At 43.4% G+C, this 27,257-nt stretch overlaps 1 protein-coding gene across 2 annotated transcripts in view; it reads left to right on the forward strand.

Annotated features, from left to right (window-relative positions):
* arhgef40 (Rho guanine nucleotide exchange factor (GEF) 40) overlaps window positions 1-27,257 on the forward strand; it is a 59,479-nt gene extending 32,222 nt beyond the window's left edge. The window contains exons 14-27 of one of the 2 annotated variants that reach the window (XM_036145995.1): window positions 568-706; window positions 1,812-1,931; window positions 2,406-2,597; window positions 2,685-3,209; window positions 4,848-5,209; window positions 5,590-5,839; window positions 6,744-6,833; window positions 9,605-9,811; window positions 15,999-16,178; window positions 16,273-16,453; window positions 19,006-19,116; window positions 21,612-21,721; window positions 24,193-24,236; window positions 24,419-27,257. In XM_036145995.1, coding sequence (XP_036001888.1) covers window positions 568-706; window positions 1,812-1,931; window positions 2,406-2,597; window positions 2,685-3,209; window positions 4,848-5,209; window positions 5,590-5,839; window positions 6,744-6,833; window positions 9,605-9,811; window positions 15,999-16,178; window positions 16,273-16,453; window positions 19,006-19,116; window positions 21,612-21,721; window positions 24,193-24,219 — 2,494 coding nt within the window. In that variant the 3' untranslated portion in view covers window positions 24,220-24,236; window positions 24,419-27,257. The remainder of the gene's footprint in view (window positions 1-567; window positions 707-1,811; window positions 1,932-2,405; window positions 2,598-2,684; window positions 3,210-4,847; window positions 5,210-5,589; window positions 5,840-6,743; window positions 6,834-9,604; window positions 9,812-15,998; window positions 16,179-16,272; window positions 16,454-19,005; window positions 19,117-21,611; window positions 21,722-24,192; window positions 24,237-24,418) is intronic. The other variant, XM_036145996.1, reaches the window with a different exon arrangement.

Here is a 27,257-nt window from a genome sequence, read left to right on the forward strand (position 1 = left end):
TTTTTGTGTTTACGTAGGTTATGTTAGTCTGATATTAAAGTGTGCTTGAGATCCTGAGACATTTGGGTGCGTAAAAAATGCAACAATTGAAAAAAAATAAGAGGGGAGAGGCATAGTTCACCTGGAAGCGCTGCGCTCTTTGTTGTGGATACAGAAGCTGCATCATGTTGTTTAGTCATCCGGCTCAAAATACTTCCCCGAATGTACTGTGTCCCCCCCACCCCCACTCCACCCCGTCACAGCAGCAAAATGCTCCTACCTGCTGCACTTTCCTTTCAACATTACAAAGCTCTGCTCGGGGTTCAGATTTATAACGAGGCTGCGTCTATAGAAAATTAGACACAAAGGTGAGACCTTTTTCAAAGACAGCAAAGTCATGACAAACAACAGCTGGAACTGGGCCATCTCTGTGACTGGTTGGGCCTTAGGCCGCACAGACTTTTCCCATTGGATGGCTGCTGTTTGACTACAGTAAACACAGTAAAACTAACAAGTTGTGACAAAATATAAACCAGCTGGACATGAATGAAGCTGAGGATAAGAACGGCCCTGTCTCTGCCTCTGTAGGGCCGCTCTTTCTGCCACTTCTAAACTCTACGACGGCGTGGACGATGCCCTCCATCGGCTCGTCCAGGTTTCCAACCGGAGAGGTCGTGATCTGGAGGCACTGGGACGACTGGCAAGACTGGTGGACAAACTGGAAAAGGTGTGTGTGTGTTTTTTTTCATTTCATTTCAAAGGCCATATTAAGAGCTCTGCGTCAGCGCGGGGGATATATGACAAACTCATTAAATCTACACACAAGGTTTTTGTTGCTGATAATTCCCTTGTTACTTCCCTCTTTTGCGTCCAAAATAAACCCGGATGGAAACTCTGAGACTTACTTCTGCTTCTCAGATTTATTTTTCTCACTTCCTCTCGATGTCACGGCCAGCCTAACCCTGCTTGCAATGAGACACAAACAAGGCAGCAACAGCAAGAGCAGCAGCCTCGGGTTTCATGGTGTTACTCTCCTCTCTTGCGCATCTTCGGCCGTCTCCTCCTGTGACTTCACGGTGTGTACAGTGACCCCTTCTTCTTCACGATCCTCATCAGGATCAACATCACCATCCTCATGCACCACCCTCACCTGGCTGGACGGAATAAAGACGTGGATGAAGTTGAATGGCAGTCCTCACCAGGTCCGATCATCTTCCATAACCACCGTCTTTTTCGGGTCAAGTCCTCCCTCTCTCAATGACGATGACAAACCTTGCTGTGAGAGTGGACCCTCCCCCCTGATTTGATGATCACACCAGTCCTCTTTTTAAAACTAGCTTCTTCCACCTTAAGAATACCTTCAAACTCCGTCCTCTCAAGCTCACTGATGCTGAAAACCCAGACCGTGCCTTTGTCTTTGTTCATGGGGCTTCCTGCAGAGGATATCCAGAAGCTGCAAAACATCCAGGGCTGTGCTGAAAGAATCTTAATGAAAGTTTGCAAAGCAGAACACATCCCTCCAATTCTTTATAGACATCACTGGATCCCCATCACCCACCTCCACTCCCTCGTCCACCTCACACTTCAGTCCGGACATTAGGTGACCAGGCCTTTGCCATAGCTGCCCCTTGCCTTTGGTTTAACCCCCCACCCCTCCCCCTCCAGTCTCAGCTGGAGTCATCACACACCAACCATTGTATTTTTATTGTGTACTGTTTTATCCTATAAAACTTTGATATCTTTTTTAAATCCGAAAAAGGCTTCACAAGTTAAATACCTTATTATTGTTCTCATGTCCTTCTCTCCCCCCTCTGCTGGCCTTTAACCCACAGTGTGACAAGGAGATTGAGCAAGTGCAGTCCCAGCTGGAGGATTACAAGGACCCTCCTCTGTCTCTCAGCAGGCTCTCCCTGAAACAGCAGAAGTTCAGGACGTTCAGAGAAACGGCAAATGTGAGTGGCACAAACACACGGCAGTAGCTATAACCTACGCTTTGAGTCGAGTTACTAATCGAAGTCATCAGACGTCATGGGAACTCATAGTGGGAATTCTCACTCAGGAGAAGAAGAAAAAAACTGAGATTTAGTTCATGTTAGCCGGGGTCATAATGTTTTGACTTATCTGTGTGTAACAAGAAGGCAAAAATGCAGCCAGGTTATGAGACGAGACAAGGTTTTAGTTTACTCTTTGGAGAAACTGACCATTTCGTTGTCTTCAAAAATACAGTAAAGGTTTTATATGTTACAAAATGTGTTTGACTTAATCTGTAGTCAGTGTTTTTTTTCTACTTTCCCTTTGGGATAGAATTGGACTGAATTAAAACAAATTTCATTTCAGATTTCCAGAGTTCACCCTTTCAAGCCTCTACAGTCCATTGTAGGGTTTCCACTGTCAGGCTCCTTAATCAGCTTTTTGAACTCTTGCAGGAGCTGCACGGTGAGACTCTGTCGGTGCTCAGCGATCTGGAGGGCTGGTGCGAGCTGAACTGGGCAGGTCTCAGCAACATCCAGATCCGCCTTCCCCCGGTAAGGGAGAAGCTGAGAGACATGTCCCACTGTCTGTCAGACTGCTGGACCACTCTGGACAACACACAGAGGCTACTGTCTACCCTGACGGAGGTAACGCAGTACCTCCCTGAAGAACTTTCAAAGGTCTAATGCACATATTAAAAATCCACTTCTTGTTTCCCCGTGTATCCTGTGCAGGCGAGCCAGTGGTGCGACGCGGTCTCCTCTACCCCAGCCTCACCCACTACCTCTTCGTCCACCTGCCCTCTTGCGTCGCTCCCTCCAATCCCCCCTTCTCGTTTCCAGGATGCACGGTCCTTGGCCATGGAGCTTGGAGGCGGGGCGCTGCTCGATCTGTGGACCCAGACAGTAGAGCGCTACCAGCGGACTGTGGCACAGGTCAAGCCCCGATTTCTCCACTCTGAAAGGACGCAGAACCAAAGCCAAGGGAAGCCCAAAACGCCCTCTGGCAGCAACTTTTGGGACCTGGTTGGGCCTGACGGAGAGAGCGACTGGGGGCTTGGAGCTGGAGGAGGGGAAGGGGGGTTACAGTCATGGGGCTCCCTGGCGTCGCTGTTCAGACCACAAACCTGCTCCACATTGAAGATAGGGGAGGATAAAGGGAACCGGAAAGAAGGGACGGGGGGAGGAAATGGAGGTGGAGCAGGTGGAGCTGGTGGAGGGAAGTTCCTGCAGAACCTTCTGAATCCAGGAAAGAAATGTGTGAGTTATTTTGCATTTGTCTTATTAGTTAAAATCTATGATTTTTCTTTTACAGCTGCTGCTCTGCACAGTACTTTCCCCGAACCATTTCATGTGCTCCCTTAAAGAAAAAACTGTAACACTTCAACATATTTTGTTAGTTCCCAAGCAAAAACTTTGTTGCAATTTACTGAGTTTTTATGTGACAGACCAGCACACAGTAATGTATAATTGTGTGGTTAAAACCAATCGATTCTTAATTTCAACATTTTCTAATGAACATCTGAAAGCTGCAGTTTGTAGTTTTTTTTACACCCCTGAGTAATTCAATTCAATTCAATTCAAAAATACTTTATTTATCCCAAAGGGAAATTAAAAGTTGATGTAACCCATTTTGTCAAGGAGTTATTATAGATGGTGATGGCTGTGGGCAGGAAAGATCTCCTGTCATGGTCCGTTTGACAATCAATCTGACAAGACTCTGTTTTCCAATGACAATCTCATGAAGAGGATGTTCGGGATTGCCAATCTTTTTCTTGGTGCAAAATCCTTCCTTGCATCATCGTCTCCAGAGGTTCCACAGTTGTCCCCAGAGCATAACCAGCCTTCTTTATCAGGCTGTTGAGTCTTTTTAGGCCCCTGGCTCTGATGCTGCTGCCCCAACAGATGATGGCAGAGGAGATGATGCTCTCAGTTACAGACTTACAGCAGATATGCAGCATCTTGCTGCAAACCTTGAAGGACTTTAGCGTCCTCAAAAAGCACAGTCTGCTGTCCTATCTTGTAGAAGGCTTCACTGTTGAGTCTCCAGTCCAGTCTGTTGTCTAGATGAACACCGATGTATTTATATTCCTCAACCACCTCCACTTCTTCTCCATGATGGAAATTGGAGAAACTGAAATCTACAATCATCTCCATTGTTTTGCTCTCATTCAAGATTAGATGATTGTTTCCACAGCATGCCGCAAAGCGGTCCACCAGCTCTCTGTACTCAGCTTCTTGTCCATCTCTGATACACCTGACAACTGCAGAGTCCTCTGAGTATTTCTGTAGATGACAGGAATCAGACCTGTGCCGGAAGCCTGAAGTGTACAGAGTTAAAAGGAACAGTGAGAGTACAGTCCCCTGAAATAGCTTGTTCAAATGGTGCAACCAAATTTAATAGCTTGTTCAGCCAAATTTAGCAGCAATTACATCTGCAAGCCCTTTGTCTCTGCGTGTCTGTAGACTTGTTTTGGCTCTTTTTCACAACAGCTGAAACTCAATGAGATTGGATGGACAGCAGCATCTTTCCTTTTCCCTCTGTCAGATGCGTGGACTGCATGGCTAATAGTTGTGCTATGAAGAGTTTCTCCCACCTGACCCGTGGATGTCGGCAGTTACCAAGTGCCTCTTGGCTGCTCTTGCTGATTTACGATGCGTTGCCCATTTTATGCCAATAAACCATGGATTTCTTTTCTTTCTACTGCATATTTATGCTGTAGATGGATATACTATGTGTTGGTCTGTCACATAAGATCCTACTGAACTATGTTTTTTAGCTTCTTGTTGGAATGTGAGAAAACATGGACAAGTTTGAGGGTACCAATACATTTTTAAGTCATTTCCTAGTAGTCTTCCAGCTGCATTCTCAGTTTCCACGTCTAAATGATCTTACAGCCCACAGAGGCCCCGCTCCCTCCCAAGCCTCCCAGGAAGCGCCACCCCAGCTTTGACCTCCAGGCTCTCCTGGCGCCCCGCAAAGGCACCGCCAACACCAAACCAGAGTCCCCCGTTGGCGGGGTGAGCCGCAACTCGCCCCTGTCTTGGCTGGGCCGAAAGAATGCACCTGACCCCGTCATCACCACCAGCATGGCTGCGGCCATCCCTGGGTGGGGCCTCGGAGGAGGCGTGTTGATCCGAGGTGTAGAGGTCAGCAGCAAAGAAGTGGTGGATCACACGGGGTCGCCGCGGCAACACGTCCTGCTGGGGAGGACGGAGAGAGACATGGGGCCGGACAGGACTGGGTCAACTGCACAGAGGTGTGTGGCGTCTCATCCTGCTTTTGTTCTGTAAATGGTTTTATAGAATGTGGGAGTTTAACTGAGTGAATGAGAAGTAGCACTTGGCCTGAAACGCCCACAAGCCAGCCCACTGAATAAATGACATTAGACTAAGTGAGGCTGAGATAAAACGGAAAAGTGGCACATCATTTTGGGGATCAATCAGCACGCAATCTCTGATCATTTTTTCATCACCATCCCTTTGATCTCGGTCCACCGCCTGCTGCTAGCTTCCCTCCCAGCATCTCTGCTTTTCTTTCATGTTTGTTTCTCACTCTGATAAAAAAAAATAAAACGAGCCAATTTATTTTCTTATTCGCATTAACATTCCCATTCCTGCTTTCCCGTTCCTCCCGCAGTAAACTCTACCTGCTCTGGTGCAGGATGCTGAGCTCAGAGAGGCAGTACGTAGCGGTCCTGAAGGGAGTTGAGGAGACATATCTACCCCTGCTGGGGCTCCCTGACACCCCAGCATCCATCAGGGGGAAGGGAGACTCGCTCTTCCCCAACTGGAGCAGCCTCAGTGCCTTTCATTCTCAGAATCTGCTCCCCGCCATGGAGGGAGCTCTTCTGCAGAGTTTGTTGCAACAGGACTGCTTCAGCAAATACGTAAGTTCCAAGGTCTGTTAAAAAAAGGCACAGCATGGGCCCTACTGCCACAATATATGTTACAAAGTCTAATAATTAAGATGTCATGAGCTTTGTTAAAAGCATAGCATAGTTTTTAGTTTACTTTTTTTTTTTTTGAAGATGGAGAAAGTGACAGAAAACCCACTCCTCTGAGTTAGCTGATCCATAGTTAGAAACAAAAATATGGGTCTAATTAAATTAAGGTTCGGGTCAAATGTTTACTACATAATTTCATAAACAGAAAAAAAAGGCAAAAAAAAAGGCAGACATAGAGTATTCAACATGGCTTAGAAATACTACGCTAAATGAGCATTAGTTAGTGTTCACAAGCAAGGCTCCATTTACTGATTAGAAACAGATTAATGCAGAGGTTGTCCTGCTAAAGAGATATAATATAAATGCTGACACAACATACCACAATTTTGTAATTTTGTTCCAAACAGTGATCAATAGACTTAGAAAAATATGGATATTTAAAGATAAAGCTGGAGAAAAAATAGCTAGCTGAATTGATATGAGATATGGTTAGCTGTGGGCTAGCTAGCAATTTCTAGCATTGTGGTGACGGCACAGAGAGAGGTTTCATCATGTATCAAAGTTTTACTTTATTAGTTTTGTTGTTTTAATTATTATGGTAGTAAAGAAGACTAAAAGCCAAATTCAATGACTAACATGTATGAAATGGAGCTCATAAAATTATGTGTAGCTAAAAGCTTTGCTAAGCTTGTTTTAAGAAAGTTGATATAGCCTAGCTGTCTTTGTGCTTTCTGTGAATGTTTTTGTTTGAATTGTGTTTATTTGACTGAAAACTAACAAAAAACCCTCCTTGTAATCATCTCGGCTTTTGTTGGTTTGTTTTTTTTTTTCCTTTATGCATCCAAAGCGGGAGGAATTTCTCCAGTATTCCCACTACATCCGCTCTAAACCAGACCCGGATTCTCCGCTGGTCACGCAGGCGGCTGATTTCTTCAAGGTGGGAACCGACACCTTTCTCCTGGTTATTTAAACCAGCGGCCCTCAAACTTGGGTCCCCCAGGCCCCCGGGGGTCTGCGAACAAATGGGTTGGGGGTCCGTGAAGCACATGTTGGCTGGCCTGATGAGGCACTGCTGAGGATGCGTCTAGGTTCTTCAGCTAAGTAACACAATGGACAAATATTTAATTTCATCCATTTCATCAAGTAAGGTAAACGCTAAATCAGTATGACAACAGTTACATCGAGTTTGGCTTTATCGAGAATTAGGATCTGATCTCCATCAAATCTCTAATATTAGGTCTATTTATATATATTTTTAAAAACATACATAATTCTTAATGTATTTAACAGTGCAAAAGACTGTTTAAAAAATACTATCAGCATGAGGAATCTAAAGGGGTCCTTGGAAAAATGTTATCGCTGCTAAGGAGTTTGAGAACCCTGGCTGGTTCTAAAAGGCCCAGTTCTGTCCTCATTGCTATATCAGTAAAATGCATGGAACAGTTTGGTTCCATGCATTTTACCAACATCCTATCAGCGCGTTCAAAAGAAATTAATAATTTAACCTAAAGAGAAGGGGACAGTTTTGTTTTAAAATTAAGTCAAACATGTTGTTCTCAGATTATTTTTTTTAAACACAATGCAAGAGTATCAGTCCAAGAATTGTTTTGTAGCTCAAGCCCAAACCAATCAAAGTAGCTTCAGTTGTCAGTGGCAGCAATTAAGTTGTATACAGTGCTGCTAATTATATGTTCAGTAGAAGAGCAGAAAAGCCAATTAAAGGCAGATTATACAGAGAGTAATTTGAGATTCCAAGCTACAATTAACTAAAACTAATCCATCAACAGCATGATGAGATTACCACGACGACTTTACATGACGAGATCAAAGTGGCTGAGATCTCTGAGGCTGCTCGTAGCGGTGCGATCTGGCGCTTGTCCACCAGGTGGCAGCATGTACCCGTGATGTCACATCCTGCCGCTGTTGAAGCAGCTGGAACACATGGCAGATAATGGGAACAGGCAGGTTTATGGTTATGGTGATGGCTGTGGAAAGGCGTGCAGGCTGCTGGTGATAATTGTAATGGCAGTGAAAACTGGAGCAGTATGGCTTTCAGCTTGTTGTTGTTTTTTTATGCCCCCCCCCCCCCCCCCCCGTTTTTTTTAGGATGATTGGGGCTTTCCCAATTTAAACTCCAGTAAAAAATAGTTAATTTGGAAATATGCAAAAACGCACTAAGTATGAATTACTACTGTTTTTGTAAGGTCTATATTCTGTACACTAAATATTATGTAATATCCTGAAAGGGAAGTTAAGCTCCCAGAAGGACCTTTTTTTTGTGTATGTAATTCGATTTGTCATGGCAACACAATTGGTTTAAAAAAAATGTGGGTGAATGTTTATACAACACCATAATGCTTTCAGTTTACAGCTGTCAGAAGGTTGCATGTTTGAATTTTGAAAAACCAAAAACCTTTGGTTTCGAATATCCTTCAGTTTATAAAAACACGATGTAAGACCAACAGGAAAACTTCCTGTTAGGCTCGTCATTTTCACTTGGAAAAACGTACATGTTCCAAACATCGGGGGGGCGTGGGGGGGGGGGGGAGGGGAAGCAAAACAATTAAATAGGAGTAAAATAGTACACCCGTTACTGGTGCAATTGCTTTCATGTAAAAACAATCTGGTCTTAGGTCCTAAAAGTGATTTCAATCCATCTTCAAGTAGAACACCACACAACGAGGAATAAAACACGGCCTTACTAATGAAACGTATATGCCCAAAAGACCAAAATATGTACAAAATATGTAAAAGGTCTACAATTTTGATCTTACCCTGTGATGGACCTGGTTGTACCTGCAGCCCTGCACAGATGAGCGGCTATAGACAATAGATTGATGTATGGATGAAGTGGAATAACAATACTGAGAGTAGATATAATTCAAGGCGGTAGAAGTTCACTTTGGTATAGGCCTTATTAAGACAGGGGCAAAGACTGAAAAACACCTCTGATGTCTTAAAATAACTCCAGTCTCAACCTTTCGATCATTGTCCCGTTCACATTGGGTGAGTATTTACTGAGAAGCCAGCGATTATTTTCCGAGGAAATGGAGGTAAGGGGCCGCGGGCAGCCAATTTTCTTCAGATGTGAAAAATGTTCCGAGAACGGTAACACACAAAGCGCAGGAGTGGCTGTCTAGTATGAAAGTAAAGTGGTGTAAAAAAAAAAAAAAAACTGCCTTCTTGAGATTGTTGTTTTTAGACAGTAGAGGCTGTCAGCCTGAGCCCCCAGGACCACCCGGAGTTTCACTAAATGAAGGCGCTGTAGGTTATCCACTGCGAACAAGATATGAACTGCTTGTAACCTACTCACTTCAGAAATACTAAACCATCCCGTTAAGCGTGTCCGGACCTTCAGAAAGACGTAATCTTTTAGCAGCAGTTCCCAGTGGTCCTCTATCAGGCTGATATCTGGGGGAAGTTTCAAGCTATAATCGGAGGCCTTTGATTTGTTCCCTGAAATGTTCCTGAGCGGTTTCTGTCGGGTGGCAGCAGACATTATACTGTGTCAGCGGATACTGTTGCCACGGAGAGCCGTTTGATCTGCAGCAGTGTTTGAGCTGGTGTTAGAAAGTGACACCCACACACCAGAAAGTTTTTTTTTTTTTAAATGAGGAACCAAAGCACAGACAGAGCTGGCATTCACTCTGCTTCTGCATTTCTGCTCTTGTCAACCCCTCCCTACTCCGTCATTCTTCCCCTCCAAAGTCCAAACTCCCCCAGGCTTCGCCCCTCTCCCCTCTGTCCTTCCCTTACTGCCTGCAGGCACCCGTTCAGAGGCTGGAGCAGTACTGCGAGGCCCTGGAGGAGCTGGGGGGTTTAAATCCGGCCTCCGACTCCGCCCTCTACGTCCTGAGACACGCCCAGCGGCACGGCGAGGACCTCAGGGCCAGTGACCTCATCGTCGGCTGTCCGGTGAGAGCGCCTGTCCCACTTTTTAGTCTTTTCTTAGATGGAAAAACCTAAATAATTTTGACGAGGTCAGGCCAGGGGGAGGAAGGGGAGTGTTTTCACTTTAGTTTTCATGCCGTCTCATTCATGAATTGAGGGAGATGCCATATAAGTGATCATCAGGTGTTTAAATAAACATTGTGCGTCGTTCATACCCTTTCAACTACCACATATTATCATGTTACACCCTAAAAAAACAGCAATGCATAAAACTGTTTGTGTGACACAGCATTAAAATTGGAAGGAGTGATGTTTGATTCCGTATTTTGACGAAGGAAAATCTGAAAAGTGTGCCTTGCATTTTTATCCATCCCACACAGATCAGCACCTTTTGCTGCAGCTTGCCTGCCTCCTTTGATCTTACCTATTCCACTATAGCTTTCTATTTAGCAGTATTGTTCTGTTGGACGGTGAAAGTTACCACTGACTTCTTCGCTGCTTCTCCGATCATCGCGTCGCTTACCCCCCCTTGCCTCTCCGTTTAGGTGCACGTCTTCCTAGGTCTGCAGTTGTTCCGTAGCTACTCTCTCAGTTTCCCGGCGATGCATTATTCAGTGCCCTGTGGTTTCTCTCTCCGCCTTAGTGGACTCGAGGCGGCTGCTCCCGGCACCTCCTGGGGACACCCTCCTCCCGTGTGCATTTGCAACCACTTTCACGTTAGGCAACTTTCGCCTCTGCTTCTGTGTGCAAGTGCATGCACGCACCAGTGGCCGCACAAACATCTCCGGAAAGACACAGAGGCACAGACCCACAGGTTTAAGCAGGTTCAAAAATATCTACTGTTGTTAAAAAGTGAAAAATAGCAATAGCTACATCTACAGCTTGGTTTTACCTTAGACGTTTATTGCTTTTTTTATACGTATTGCTTTCATAAATATATATTCTGCCAAAGTGTAATGACAATCGCATCAAAAATGAAAGCATTCTCATAGATTAGAATTAGTAGTTTATATCATGTTGCGTCGCCATTTTTGATTACAGTAGCCGAAAGGGGACAAACTTGTCAGCCCTACGCCTTTTACCGTAACTTATCTGTCTAAATGAAGATGTGCTGTTGGTGGAGGAGGAGTATAAAACAAGCAAAGAAGACCGTAGGTCATTCTACTTGTCGTTTTCTGCTGAAATGGAGGATCACCCGTTCTCTTTGCCCAGCGAGAGGGAAGAGAATGTAACCGAGAAAAGAAAAATAAGTAATAACCAGGAGAAAACGAGACTCTATATCGGCTCAGCTATTATTACCAGGAGGAGATAATTCATGACGGAGTGGGGTTTCAAAACGGATGTGGGGTTTGCAGGCTTTCTGCTGGACAGGTAAGTTTATTCAATATAACAGAGAAGTTTCCTTTGGCTTTATGTTAGAAACAGGGAGGTGTAGTCCAGCAACTACTCTGTCCTCCCAGCAGAGATTCCGTCTCAGGGAGTATGTGTGTACGTGGAGGGGCGGAGTGATGTTTCAGCCGGTCCACAGTGTCTCCAGCGCCGCAGCGTGAGCGGGTTTCTTTGTCACTCGTGTTTTCTAGTCGCTTATTTTAGACCCCAAATAAACAACTTCACGTTCAGAAAGAAGCCCAATAAACGCGATTCAAGGAATTTACAAGCAACTTTAGAAAGAAAAAAAAAACAAGCCCAAAGTCTCTTATGATGAGCGGACTTGGCAACAGGAACAAAAACCATTTCATACGATGACTGTAGCTATTAGCAGTAGCTTGGTACCAAATACATGGAGGACACACTTTTTGACATTGACACATTTCTGACACTCCACTGCTTTTCTAGTAGTTGTTATGCACATAACAGCCAAGTTGTTTGTAATTCATTTAGCGCACAACTAGATGGGAGTAAATCTTATACACTAGTAACCTGACCAGCCAGGCTGGTAATGTGTAGCACTCTCCGTTCTGTGCTTTATCAGTCTGGATCTGCTCCCATGAAATGTGTTTGGGGAAAGGAGGGAAATTCAGCAGAACTCTCTGAGCTGATTCAGCTTAAATGGTCTTAAAGTTTATCCCTTTATACCTTTAGGCTGTGTGTTTTCTTCCAAATGTTCTCTAACGAAGCTTTCACAGAACAGCCGGATTCATACCGAGATAGGGTTACACCCAGGTGGATGTCCCCATATGGGTACGTTCTGAAGGCAACTATAGATTTTAAAGGAGAGATGTCAGAGTCAAGGAGGCCGAATACAAACAAATCACATTTTCCAGATTCTTTCTTATATGTTGGTCAGTCACATCATATCCCAGTAAAGTTTCGGGCAATCTGACAAAATCTGGAAAATTTTTTTTCTAGGAAAATTTTATCACAGCATTGACACGCAAACCGGTCCAAGTTTAAACGTTTAAAAGTCTGAAAACTGTTATTCAAAATTATCTGTTAAAACATGGCTTTTCTCGAGTAAAGGTTCTAAAGCAGTCTTTCGAAATAAATCAAAATCTTCCCAAGCTGGACTAATATTTTATCTTACAGAAAGTCCACCTTTGACAGGTACAAGTGGAGGAATGTCGGGCTGAGAAGAACAAATGAGAGGAAAGATGCTGTATTCCAATTCAGACCACGGAAATGTTCACAGCTCCTGCAGCTATTGTGGACTTTTCTGACTATATTTGGGATTTTATAAGAAATGATTTGACAAGACCCTCTCCCCTTGAACTTCACATTGTTAGTCTAATGCAGCGGTGTCGCTCAGAGGCAGTCACGACATCCGTTGGACTCACGCTCACACACAGAAACAATTAAACACACACGCGCACACAACTTATATATGAGGGGGAGAGTTTAGGAGTACACAAACACTTCCACTGAGCCACTTCACATCGACAGCTCTCCAGGTAAAAAAGTGATTGTAAGTGCAGGTGAGCGTGTCTTTCAGTGGGCGTGCGTGTGGGTGCTAATGATGTGTGTGAAGCCTCACTTGTACGATGACCCCCACCTCACCTTTCCAGGGTTTTAAAAATAAAGCGGCGTACCAGCGAGTTGCCGGCATCTCTCTTTATTCGGCTTCAGCAGAGAAACGTCGGTGTTGCTCTCGCTGTTTGTTTGCGCCTTTGTGAGCCTGGTATCTCGTCTTGAAAGGAGCACTATACAATTTCTGACTTTTATGAGTGTCTGTCTGCCTTTGTTATGAGTCCCAACAGCATAAAAAAAAGTCTCAGCCCTGTAATTGACGGGAACAATGAAGTCACATTTTTTTTTGCAAAAAAGACGTGACTCATCTGGCCAATTAGAGCAAAGATCCAACAGATAAAGAAGCGCCCATGTGAAGGCAGCGCATGCCACTATAGAAGGCGGTGGAACAATAATGCTGCTTTGTCTATTTCTTTATTGGACTGCGAACAAGGCCTTTCAATCTCTACAGATGAAATGTTTTTTGAACAGCAAACTAGGAAAACGGTTAGCTGGAGTGGCACTGGGTACAGGGGTCTGATTTTGGCTGTAGAATAAAAAGACTTCTGTCTAATTAATATAAAATGTTGCGGCAGCCTCACTAGGGCCCCTTAAATATGTGCTACAGAGTAATCGAATTACCCCCTCCAAATGTGATTTTGTTCTCTTGAAAAATCTCCATAAAGATCGATAAACCTTGGGAACAAAGTTATCAGTTTCCGGGGACAAGGTGGTTTTAAAACGTTATGCTTTGAAAAACACAAAAATGTATGGTCTTACTGTTATGACGCTTTAAAGCCCTTTTAATAGGATGCCAGAGGAAACTTGGTAGAGGCCAGGGTTGTCTTCAGGTTTATTGAGGTTACAGTAATGCCCCTCCCCCATCGGTTGAAGTGTCCTGTTCACCAGTGATGGTAGGATAGTGTCCTGTAATCTGATTGAGCTGAAAGGCAAAGCTCATGTCTTGCTGGTCTGTGTACATGATGACCCTCATATCATGTCCTTGATATATGGATCATGACCAGCAGCATGATATTCTGTATGCAAGAAACTAAAACTCATGAAGAGCTTTGGCATGTGAAGTGAGCTTAGAATAGAGCTTGATACCCCCAAACGCCCAACCAGCTACACACTAGTGTGAGCCACCGTAGACCTGGCCTGTCCCTTAACACACATGCGCTAACCCAAACAACAACAGCGGACTTTGGAGTTTTGGTTGAGTTTCAGACACTGTTCAATTTGTTGTGGATTTTACACTAACACACTTTGCTATTTGGCGTGAACCGACAACAAGGCGGTCCACACCGCCTCTTTTCTCTCTCCGGTGTTTGTTGTTTTCTTCCTGCTCGTCTTCCTTTTTCTCCCACCTTTACTTCTATGGCAGCGTTATGGCGCATCTCACTGGCATGGCATAGGTATTACAATGCCTATTATGGCTCCTTCGGTTTCAAGTGGTTTCATCTTTATACTCACACTTTTCCGTGCAGATGCCGTAACCGGCTCTCTGTGGATGTAGCCTCAGAGTACATCCCTTTGGAAGGAGAATGGATACTTGTTGGTGGGACTGTACAACCTTTTTAACTTTTTGGTAGCCCCGATAACGATCTGGGAGTGCCCAAGATCATGTTGTCTTTTTACATCTTACAAGCCGATTTGTCAAGAACATACACTCTGAGATAACAGAGCCTAAGAGTCGAGGTTTACAACTCCCAACATTCAACCGACCAATGTACAAGATGTGAGGGGTTTCCAATGGGCTGAGTTTATTCAATCCCTATGTAGGCTTTTCAAATATTTTCAGTCTTTTCAATACGAGGCACGGTTCTGCTGAGCAGCATCTTTCTCAGATCAGACGGACTCTGGAAGATTGTGTGGTGTATCCCCTCGTATCGCGCAGCAAAGGCTCTGCTACTGCAGCGGTCTTCGTTATATATGATCACTATGTAACACTTGTTCCACAATTCTGAATAACCCCTAGCAATACTCGATGTTTACAGGTTTGTGGCTGCATCAAGAGAAAGATTTCTCAGTATATATATATAATATATATACTGAGAGTAATATTTTTCAGAGGACTTTAACCGGCAATTTTTTTTTGTCCTGATCTTTCAGCTTATGGCCAGACGTAAGGAACATGTGTAAACCATGAAAGATGATCTGAAAAGGGGCTTTTATTACCCTAATCTTTTACACCTGAAAGACAAAAGCTTGGTGGGATAGACAAGCTGTCCTAATTGTTTGTTTTGGTTTGAATGGGGCATATGATGCTTTTTAAATCTTTCTTTTCACATTGAAATCCTTCAGTTGTGGTCTATATAAAGCGGAACTGCAATGCTTTGGTTAACCGTTGTTAATTTCACCCCCACATTCCCACTTTCCCCCCTGCTCTGAGGTGTGTCTGAGAGCAACTTGTTTCAATGATTCTTTTAATCTAAAGGAGGTCCATCACACCCCATCCCCCTCCAGGTTGCAGAGCGTTCCACTCCACCCTGTTCGGCCATTTTTGTAGTATGCCGGGGGACGTAATGAACTAAACAACCGAACATTTTTGCCTTATCCGCTTGTAGCTTCGGCATCCTTGAGCTTAGACTACAAAATAGCAGCGAGAAATAAAAATGGAGGATTTGCGTTAATAGTGAGCTGGAAGTGCATCACCTTGTTCAACAGCTCTGCAGCAAAGTTTAACGTATTTGTTAAAAAAAAAAAAACGTAAAAATAAAGAGAGAAAAACCGAACGACTTGAAAAACATGACCCAAACAGAATGTAAAGATATCTACTCAGCACCTGGACAGACTGCATGCACATTTTCTGCATAATTAGAGACTGGGTGCACAACAAAATACATAACAGGGCTAAAATAAAGTGGATCTGGAATCATATGTCCCCTTTAAAAAGCATTCCTCTAAAAAGAGTGATGGGTCCTGTTCTCTGTGTTATCAAAGCCATGTTCATCTAAATGTTGCTCTTTGAGCGTGATACACAGTTGACTGAGGGGGAGGGGGAAAAGACAGCTGCTCCATACTCGATATGACAGTAGAAAACACGCTATTCTTTAAAAGGTTTTGATGCTGTAATCTGTCTGAATTTCTCCATGCCTGTTTTTTTTTTTTTTTTAGATATTGACGCATGTTAGAAGAAAAAAAAGCATCACTACCAAACTTAGTTTCAAGTTAATTTGCCAATAAAGCTATAGAGCAGGATTTCTTTTGGAGATTTTCTGGGTTAAAAAGGAAAAAAATGGAGGCTGACGTGTCCTGTGCTGTTCAGATCTCGGTGGCAGAACGCGGTGACCTGGTGAGGCAGGGTGAGCTCACCGTGTGCGGGGGTCCTCGGAGGAAGCGGGCCGGGGTCAGGAACGTCTTCCTCTACCAGCACGCCATCATCTTCACCAAGCTGAAGAGTCCGAGTCCGGGACGCACAGTCTACAGCTACAAGCACAGCATCAAGGTGCAGAGTTAGGGTTTTTGCTGTGTTTTTGTTTTTTCACACAATGTTTGATCAAATAATTCAGGTGGGATTCCATCTTCTTCTTCTTCTGCAGACACATGACATGGGTCTGACTCAGAGTGTTGGTGATGAGGGAGTGAAGTTTGAAGTCTGGGTGCGACAGGCTCCCCGGACCAGAGACTGCATCACCCTTCAGGCCCAGGACAGGGAGGGGAGGGAGGCCTGGGCTCATGACATAGCCCACCTGCTGTGGACGCACGCCATAAACAATACAGGTAAACCGTAATCTCCAACGCCAGAGGCATAACCAAATCCCATTTTTAAAGGGATTTCATGCAGTGAAAGGCAGCGAGGGCATTAAGTCGTGGTTGCAGTTGTTTGTTTTTAGTGTAAAAATGCAGGAATGGATGTCTTTTAATATTTTCACGTTTTCATGCCATCTTTATGGAATTGGTGTTGTAGTTTTATGCCCCAACCAATAGGGATGCAGTAAGGACGGCCCATGGTACATACACGTTGCTATAATTCGATTCACCTTGTAGTTGTTAGCCGTGTCCACTGCCCACTCAGTACGTCTGCTATTAAAAGGAGAAATATGCTTTTAAGTTCTCCCTTTTCACACTGAAATCATTCAGTTGTGGTCTGTATAAAGGGGAACACCAATGCTTTGGTCTGAATTCCTCATTGTTGTAGCTCCAAAGGCTCCTGTTTTACCCCTGTTTGAGGTGCGTTTGAGAGCAACTCGTTTTGGTGCAGCTTTTTGTGCAACCCTGCCCCTCTCCATGTCGCAGAGCGTTCCACTCCACCCTGTTCAGCCATTTTTGTAGTATGTTGGGAGATGGCGTAATGAGTTGTGTGGGTAAATACACCCAGCTGAACATTTTGACTTGCAGCTTTGGCATCTTTCAAACTGCAAAACGGCAGCAAAAATTAGAAGTGGCGGATTCCCAAAATTGGTCCGCCAAAATCAGTGACCTGGTTTAGCAGCTCCGCAGTAAATAGGGCTGCTCTGACATCATTTTGCTCTGAAATAAAATTGAAAGATATGAACATATAACATAAAGATATCTACACAGCACCTAGACAGATTACATTACAATTTTTCTAAATTTCTAGAGACTCCAACTACACAACAAAATGTTTCTCCGGGCAAAAAAGGGGATTTTTGCATGACATAAACCCTTTAAAGAACAAAAAAGCCACAGTCCATATCCTGCAGTTACGGGCCTGTGACATAGTTTAGAGGAATGACATTACAGAAGTAGAATCAATGCTTACAGATTACAGAAGTTTTGTCTCATGTTTCATATAATCAGTTCTGATTTTATTATTAGTGACAATCAGAGTAAATAGATAATAAAGTTTTCCAAAGAGTAATTCATGCATTAAAGGTAAATCACCCTGGTTCCAAGCAAAAAAAGTAATTTCCTCGTTTGTTAAATCAGAAATTAGACTTCAAAAATGTACTTAAATAGAACCTGTCTGACAACACAAAGTAGGCTAAAAGAGACAAAAAAAGCAAGACATCAGCTCCTGATCTAAAGAAAATGAAAAGCAGGAGAGGACTATGCTGCCTTCCATTTACCTCGGAAGTCGTAACTAGCGGCTGAGAATTGCGTAACACCCAAGTTAACAAGTTTTGGTTAACCTTAGCTAATCCTACACCTTAACACTGTCAGAGAAGTCAGGATTCTAATATGGCAACAGCCAGAAAAGCTGTTGTTTTATTCAGTGCCGCTTATGAACGGCGTTTAAAACTGTAGTTTCCACATGAAAACACTACTTTTAACTTGTTCGGTTCAGAGTTGCAGCCACTACATGTAATGCTGATTTTATAACCACTCTAACAGCTGTGTTTTGTAAAAAAACAAACAAATATGTTTTCATCACAGCTTGATGTTGTTGATGTGAGGAGCTGCATCCAAAAATTGGCCTTGAAAAATGTATCCGACTTTCCGAGTAGGAAGTCCGACTTTAGGGACCTTTCCAGTTCATTCTACCGACTTAGAAATCATAATCTTCCGACCACAACTGTGACACAGCGTAAAGTCTTGGGGAGTTCAGCAAAAACAGTAAAAATAACACATCTGATGGTCTGGGCATGTTTTCTTGGTTTATGACCTCAATTATGGTAAAACTGTCAAAGCAAAGTGGAGCTAAAACAGTTTTGGGAGAGTCATTAGAATTAACGCTCAGCATCTTCTTCTATAGATACTTGCTATAGTTAGTGTTGACTTTATTGCCACCTAGTGCTGGAGTGCTTGTGTTGCAGTTTTGTTATGTATTACAGTGTTTTTGACTGGAATCCAACAATGCAGATGGAATTTTTTGTTTTTTTTAAATGGAAACACTGAAATGTTCTGTAAATGTGTTCTTTTTTCTAAAATGTGCAACATTATTACCAGCATTTCCAAGAAGTAGAAAACATATAAAAATTAAAGTGACGTGTTCAGTTTACTGACTTTTTCCCCCTTTTTCATGCTAAGCTTTCTAAACACACGGATCTGCTCCCTATCTTGTGTTTGAGCATTACTTCCTGCAGTTGGCTTAGGTTTCAGTAGCACCCTGCAATATGGTGCTCAGAAGCTCTTTATAAGAAGGGATTAAATCTGCTCAGATGGTAATGTTCCCTGGAAACAATGAATTGTTCAAAAAAACAAAGTGGCACCAGCCTGGTGCCAGCAGCGCAACAAAGCGTGGGATATTTTTGTGATTTTTAACCATGATTTAGATGAAAACGTGTTGCTATTTGTGGACGGGGAGAGATTGTTGAAAATGTGCCATCGCTGAAGTGGCTCTTTTGAGTGATCTTACCTCTTCTCCTCAGAGTTGTGTCTGAAGGAGTCACTGTGCATGGGAGTTTCCAGCAAGCTCCTGCTGGATGCCACTGGAACGCCAGGATCCGAGCTGGACTCTATCAGCACCCTCAGCGACAGAGGTAGGAGTGCAGCGCCGCATCCGGTGTCCGCTTCCAAAACTGTGCCAGAGAAGGTGTTCAGCACCGAGAGGAGGATGTACACACAGGGCCTTGAGAAAGTGTGTCGACCTCTTGCTTTTTTTTTCTACGTGTTGTCACCTTCAACACACCAAACTTCACTTTTTTTAGATTGGGATTTTATGTGATCCACACCGACAGGCACGTTATGGTGAACTGGAAGGATAAAAATACCTGGTTTTCAAAATTTCTTACACAAAAAAAAAGATGTATCTCAAAAGCATGATGTGCCTTCGTGTTCAGACCCCTTTACTGCGGCATCATGAAGACCAAGCGATGCAGCGGGCAGAGATCAGGGAGAACGCTATAGAGACGCTTAAAGCTGAGTTAGGCCAGAGAGAGCACACGGCACGCTTTGAACACCTGACAGAGTTTGGTTCCTACCGAGACATGGATGTCCACGTAAACTGACAGGCCAGGCAAGAAGATCACTGATAAGAAGCTGCCAAGCAGCCCGTGGTAACCCTGGAGGAGCTGCAGAGATGTACAGCTCAGGTAGGACAATCTGTAGACATGCCAACTACGCTCTCCACAAATTTGATCAATTTGCCATTGTTGAAAAAAAAAAAAAAAGCCATACAGAGTCCCACTAAAAGATTGCCACATTCAGCAAAAATGTGGAAGGGGGTTTTCTGGTCCAATCCATGCAAAACCCTGTGTGGGCCAGAAATCCAACACCCTCAACAAGCTATCCCCTGAGTGAAAACACATCCTTCTGCTGGGATCGTTTTCTTCACCAGGGTCAGAACGATAGGCTGAGCTTAAAACAGGGCAACGCACAAAGATAACCAGTTAGAGGAGGTAACAGACTGGGGACCGGAGCAGAGCATCAAGTGGACCCCGTGACCCTAAGCATGTTCATGACTTGGCTCAGTTAAAGTCCAAAACCAAATGTTGCTGAAGATCAGTGGCAAGACCTGAAAATCGATGTTTGCAGATTTTCTCCTTCCAGTCTGACAGAGCTCGACATATTAAGGAAAGACAAAAGGGCAAATATCCAGTCTCTTGAAGCGTGAAGATGGTGGAGACATACCTAAAAAAAAGGCTGAATGCAAATGCATTGCCACACTTATCAGCTTTTTTTTTATTCAATTAATTTTTTTTATCATTTTGCTTATCTTCTCAACTGCGTTTTGGTCTGTCGCATAAAATCCCAATAAATTCCATTTAAGTCTGTGGCCGTACCAGCACAGCATGTGGAGATCGCATACTCCTGCGAGGCCCCGTGCCTCACGGGATTCAGGAGTTTGTGCCTGCAACGCACTTTCGCAGGAACGGAGAGTTTGTGCATTCATCGCATAATGTTCCACCTGCCCCTCTCGTTTGATTGTGCCTGTAGTGTTTGGCCATAACATCACACTGTAATTGAAAAGCGAGCGCTTCGGACGCATTAATTGAATTTCTTTGTTTCTGAGCCGCTCGGAGCAGCGGATCAATCTCTTAACAGAAAACGTATTATCCCCCTGTAAACTTAATATGGCTGATGAAATCACTGTAGGTGATGCACTGAGAAACCCTGCAGGTGTATTCTCTTGGTCGCTGCACAAGGCGCCTCTTTGGAGGTCTTTCATTTCAGGCGTGCGGCTCTGTAAAGGAAACACTGTAATATTCACCTAAACTATCCAACTTATCTATTTTCAGAGTAGCTTTTAGGGGAATGCGATGGCATCTTTGTTGATCTTGCACAAAGACACATCTTTGGCCTTCGGCAGCAATTAAATTCAAAGTACCCAGTCATTTCTGAAGAGAACATAAAAAAAAAAAGAGAGGCATTTAGAGAGACAGAGGCGGGTTATAAATACGTAGAAGCATATCCACAACAGCTAGAGCGCACTCATAAATCTGTCTCCTAAATACAGGGAATCAGGGAGCACGTTCATGAGAGTCAGGGGCAAAGAAAGCTAACGCGCTCTCCGAGCTGCCGCCATAAAAACATCAGCATCTGACGCTGCACTCCCTCCGCACAGTTCAGCGGGTCTGGAGTACGATTCCTCTGAATTTAGACACGTGCGGTCTCTGAAGGCAACCCTTTCCCCTTGAGCCAAAGTGATCTTCCTCCTTCACTCCTCGATGTAATGCACATTCTGCTCACCAGGTGTCTCGTTGAGCACAATTCAGGCCATGAAATGTCTTCAGGGACAGAAACTGGTGTTAGAAATTCATGGGATGATTTTTTTTTTTCCCCTCCTTTTGTTTCTCCTGTGCCTGCTGCTCAAGAAAAACGTATCATCGTGATAATCAGATTTTTATCCCACTAAAGCAAAAAAAAAAATAATGATAAATTGATAAAAAAAAAACGCTTCCACGTTCTAACCATGCAGGCATACCAAAAACGCTGGATGGGGTGATTCTCTCCAAAGCCTGTCAAGAAAACGTGTCTTTCTGTGCTGCAAACTCTCCGTATTGCTATGTTTTGATTGGAACCCCTCTGCCTCCAGTCCACAGTAGCTGCTCAGACTCTTCCTCTGTCGGCAGCCAGAAGGAGGGGGGATCCCCGGCGTCTGGGAGGGACCCCAGGTCAAGCTCCGGATCAACAAGCTATTCACAGGTGGGCTCCGAGTTTACACACAAAATCCCAGTCATCCCTCCGCGAATGAAAGCTGCTTTTATTTTGCGGCCACGGCTCAGCTCTCCAACCTGCTTGTATGCGTATTTTTTTGAAGTGATGGATATCTTTTTGTTTCCTCTCTGCTGGAGAAGGAGCCATCTTTTTCAGTGTCGACGGTGTATGTGTCTCCCTGACAGCTGAGGATCTATCAGGGTGCAGCGCTCGGCACCAAACATGGTCAAAGTCAGACTTCAAATCCCATTACAAGCCTTAAAAAACAGCAGGCTGTGACCAAGAGAGGCCGCTACAATCTAAACACCATTCTGTAGCTTAACAGTGCCTCGCAACAGTAATCACATCCCATCAACTGTTGTCGTTTTCTCCACAAACCTCTGCGTATTTTCATTGGGGTTTTACGTGACATGCCAATAGAATCAAAATCAATCAGTTGTCACCATTTTCACAAATAGAAATATGAATAGACCGGCAGGTCAACACTTTGTATAACCATCTTTTGCTGCAATTACAGCACCCCGTCTTTTGGGCTAGGCCCCTAAAAGCTAACAGCGACATGGAACAAAAATAATATCTCAGTATTTTTAGCCTGAATGCTGATATACTATATTTATCATGATATGTTTTTTTCTTTTGATAAAGTAACTATAGAAAGACATCCCTGAATTAAAACTTTATCCCAAAAGTCTCACTGGCACACTTTTTGGCAAACAGCTGTAGATAAATATGAGCAACAACAGAAAAATAACCTATTATTATTATTATTATTATTATTATTATTATTATTATTACGTTTGTTTGATAGGGACAGAACAGAAACATTGTTACAATTTGAAGTGCAACCGATGCCATGTTCATCGGTCATCTAGCTAATAGCTAATTTGCAGACTAGGTCCCTAAGACAAAACAAATACAAGCAGTAAGACACAAACATGATCATTAAGCCCAGCATTATTTCTACCTCACGCAGAAATAGGTTCCAAGTAATATTAATAAAAAAAATAACTAAAATGTTTCTTCTGGCTGGGAATAATATAAACATTTTGGTGTGGCACAGCGAGAACCCCGACTTGACTCTGACTGACAATATGTGGAGGGAGAAAAAGATTAGGGTGATGGTAAGGAGGCCTTCCAACCTTAAAAACTTGGACCTGATCACAAAAGATAAATTGTCAATATAACAGTGAAAATGTGCAAAACGTAGCTCAGCAGAGAAGAGCATATTTTTATTAAAAAAAAAATTTTTTTAATAAAAATATGTTTATGCAATTGAAAACAGACTGTTTTAAAACAAAACTGCATCTTTTATATAAGTCCCATCAGAAGCAAGTTTCTTCATTTATTCACTAATAGTTCTGCCAGGGGTGTGGATAATTTTAGGCCTATCTGTACTTGTCTTACTTAAACAACATGCTTTCTTATCTGTCCCATTTTTAAAAAGTGTCTGCGAGAAATTGGCTCTTGTGTCACATTATAAAACAATGTCATTGGGAAACAGGAAGTCAAGTGAGTTACTGGAATGATATAGAGACACTTCCTAAAGCAATGGCCTCAGTCATTTATTTCTGTTTTTTCAGTAGACACAAATAAGTTATTAAGTTTATTCAAGCAAAAATATGATTTTTGGCTAAACAAAATGACGTAGATTTTAGGAAGGTGACAATATTTTGTTGGACAGTAGTTGTGGCACTGGTATAAAACGTTTGGGATTTTTTTTCTCCCAGTATAAATTGGAAATTTGGACTTTCAGTGAAAAATAACACAGCTTTAATAAGAAAAATGTATTTCTTTTCCACTTTTTGCACATCTTTACCAGTGGTGAATCAAATATTTTAATTGGTCAATATAAGAAGCCTACAAAAGCCATTCTTTTACAGCTTACAAAGAAACACTATGATTACTTATAGTCCCAGTGACTTCATGGTTCCCGGGTCTATATGACTTAGAGTTTGCGTGAAAACGTCAGTCAAATATGACTTTATAAAGACATTACTGCAGTTTCTCTGAGGTCATACACAAAAAAAGTGTCCATCTTCAAATCATAAAGGCACTTCCCATATGTTTGTGAAACGGAAACAAACCACTTGTCTTTAGCTTGTCTTCAGCTGTGAGCAAAAGAGAATGCCAACCCAGAATCAGCTGCATTTTTACTATACACACACACACACACACACACACACACACACACACACACACACACACACACACACACACACACACATGCACTGTACAAACACCCACATTCCCCCGATCTCCTTATCCAGCAAACAGAATATGACAGATTGGCAAACAGACTGCGGCGCGAACAGATTGACGGACAGAACGGATGAGGGCAAATACACAGACAACAATGTGCGCACATTCAACAACAGGTTGAAGATGCCTTCGGTGCAAGCACACTCTTTAACACGGAATCTAAAATGTGTCTTTTTTTTTCTTTTCTTTCTCCCCCACAGAGTCATTCTCCGTCTACAGCTGTGTGACTGTCATCTCAACAAGAGTGAGTTTTATGGCCGGTTTCCTCCTCCCCTGATCGCTGATGCTCTCTTTTTTTAATCGCGCTGCTCACGTTGTTTAATCTGTGCGCTGCTCCCTATGGGATGTTACATGGTTCAACCATTTCGGGTTTTTTTTTTTTTTTGCCCTCTGAAGTGTCTCATGTGAATGTCTGTCTCTTTGAAGAAGCAGAAACTGCACTCAGGACTTTTTCGAGGCTTCCATCATCTCCAAACCACCTCAAAACTGGACTTCAGCGACTCCGTACGAACTTGACCAACAGGCCAGCGCCCTCCCCTTGTACCCTTCAACCTGCTCCGAGAGTGCAAACAATGCCAGGGGATCAGGCGCAGCTGCACCGCTCCGCATCCAAACGGGATCAAAAAATGGCCCCCCCTGTTTAAAACCATGACAAGCACCAGCGGGGGGGCTTCTCCGCCGCTCCGCCATTTTGGGTCTGCCAGTCTTCAGCTGCTGGCAGAGTCACCGACACCGAAGGCACTTCAGCTGCACAGTGCGGCCATTGTCTGCTCGGCAACTCCCCGCTAGGCCAAACCACTTGGTCTGAACCACTGACTGGCTGACTGTACTCGTCACATGCTCTGGCATCTGATAGTAAACAGGAAGTAATATGCAGGGCGTAAATGTGGCGTGGGATCGCAGATTTAGGATGCATTATGTGCTTTATCACCCTCGTAACGCTGAATGGAGGACTGTATACTTTTTTATCTGGACCGTGGTTTATTTGTGTTTGCGGCTCGGGTTAGGTGGGATTGGATCTATGCAAATGAAGTAACAAGCACACTCGCTCACACAGACACACAATGTCCCCCGACACATGCAGTCACTCTTATTGTTATCAGACAGTGGAGCACTGTTCACATTCACATGCCCTCTCTCTCTCTCGCTCTCACACACACACACTCACACACACACACTCACACACACACACACGTGCACTGCCCAGTTTAGAGCCTGGTACAGTGACTAAATGAGGCGAGCTGACATCTGAACACGTACAGATGATGAAGAACAGAAGTGGTTTCCAGTTTCTTAACTGATGACATATGTAAGCAAATTATATTGCTTTCTATAAACAATACTGAGATTTTAAAGTAATAATGGTATTTAGTCTTCTTGTAAGTATAAGTAACAGTGCTGTGATCAGTTTATCCCCCTTACAGGTTCCTTTTTATATATATATATGTCAGATCAAAGGAAAACTAACACCAGATAAATAGAACTGGCATCAAAAACGTATTTTCCAGGTTGATCGTTTTATGTTCAATTCAAGATTAACTGTGGATAGAAGCTGAAATACAGAACTGGAATAGCGCCTGTTTGACAGCACGAAGTAGGTTAAATGGTCCCAAAAGCCAACACATCCGGTCAAGACCAGATGAGGAAAACGTTATTGGCATCGACCAGTCTGGAAAGGGTGACAAAGCCCTTTCTACGACACTGGGACTCCATTGAACCACGGTGAGAGCCGTCATCCACGTACAAAGAAAACATGGAGCAGTGGTGAGCGTTTCTAGAGACGATTAGGGACTTAGCCAGGAGGATGCAAAAGAACCAAGAACAACATCAAGAGGACTTGTCTTTCATGGGCACGTTTCATTTTTCAACAAAAAAGGAAGTGACCAAGCAAAAAATGGCCTACATGAGAGATCCCCAAGCTGAAAAAACCGCAGCTGGATAAAAACATTTACACAGAAGCTAAAGCAGGGCTTTCTGGGAAGCGGTCTGTCCCGCTACACCTGGGGTAAAGCTAGCACGGCATTTGAGAAAATCAGCATCAAACCCGCAGTCAATCGTAGCGGAGGTGGTGTACAGCTGCTTCAGGACCAGTCGCTGGAAGTGAGGGGAAAATGATGATGGCTGGATTCTCCGTCAGGACCTCCTGTTTGAGAACAGCTGTCGGTTTGGGACCTCAGGCCCAAGGTTATGCAGCTGGACGACGGAGCGCACCCTCAGTGCCACCTCTGAATGGCACTAAACAAGAACGTTTAGGAGTGGCCTGGTCAAAGCCAGGACTTAAATCTGCCTGGTTAACGCTGACTTGACCTGAAACAAGGTTCTTCAAGCTTAAAAAAGCATCCAATGTGACTGAATTAAAGCTATTTTGCAGATAGGAACGGGACTAAAATTTTTCTATGGTGATGCAAAAGGCTCAATACCAGTTACGGCAAACACCTGGAGGCAGTCGGTGCCACCGAGGGCGATGATGGCTGTTTCTTCCGTGAGACATGAAATCGAGAGAAAACGCTTTTTTGTAACTACGTTGGTTTATCTATATTAAAACTTGTTTGATGATCTGAATCATTTAAGTGAGACAAAAAAAAAAAGAAAGCAAAAGCTAGAGGTACCTGTAAGGGGGCAACCCTTTTTCACAGCACTGTATATCATCAGCATCGTGGTACCTTAAGAATCTCCGTCACTGTACTGATAAGTACTAATACAGATTTGTAATGCTATGCCTTTTATTGTAAGATGCCATATTCTATATGCCAAAGGTATAAATGGGTGTCGGTGCAATGTTTATTTCTGTTCTAAACAATATTGACTGGTTTTGTTTCTCACCAAGTGTCTGCACTCTCCATAAAATGGAGGAAAGAGGATCGTTACTTTTGCTTTATTCTCTGTTTGCGAGTCTTATTCTTTGAGCTGCGCGGACACGGATAACATTTGATCGTTTTTTTACAGAGCACTACAACAAATACGACCAGCGTGTTTGAAGAGGGAGGTTTTTGCAGAGTGGAAATTTTCAGCTTTGCGGAGGAACTTTTGGGTTTAGCCAGCGGCTTTCCAGACGTTACATTCGAAAGGGAATTATGCCCGTTCAGCAGATATGGAGGTCGAAGGAAGCAGTTAGCTTGTCTTTGCATTGAGGCAGGAAGCACTGATAATTAAAGATAACCACATTTTAGCACGGCTAAAGGTCTCTCCATACTGGGGAGGAAAAATACAGTACATGGTACAAAAATTCCAAACAGAAACTGAGTTGCATGAATTAAAAAAAAAA

Source organism: Fundulus heteroclitus, chromosome 14 (genome assembly GCF_011125445.2).
Source record: "Fundulus heteroclitus isolate FHET01 chromosome 14, MU-UCD_Fhet_4.1, whole genome shotgun sequence".
In the NCBI taxonomy this organism is placed as follows: domain Eukaryota; kingdom Metazoa; phylum Chordata; class Actinopteri; order Cyprinodontiformes; family Fundulidae; genus Fundulus; species Fundulus heteroclitus.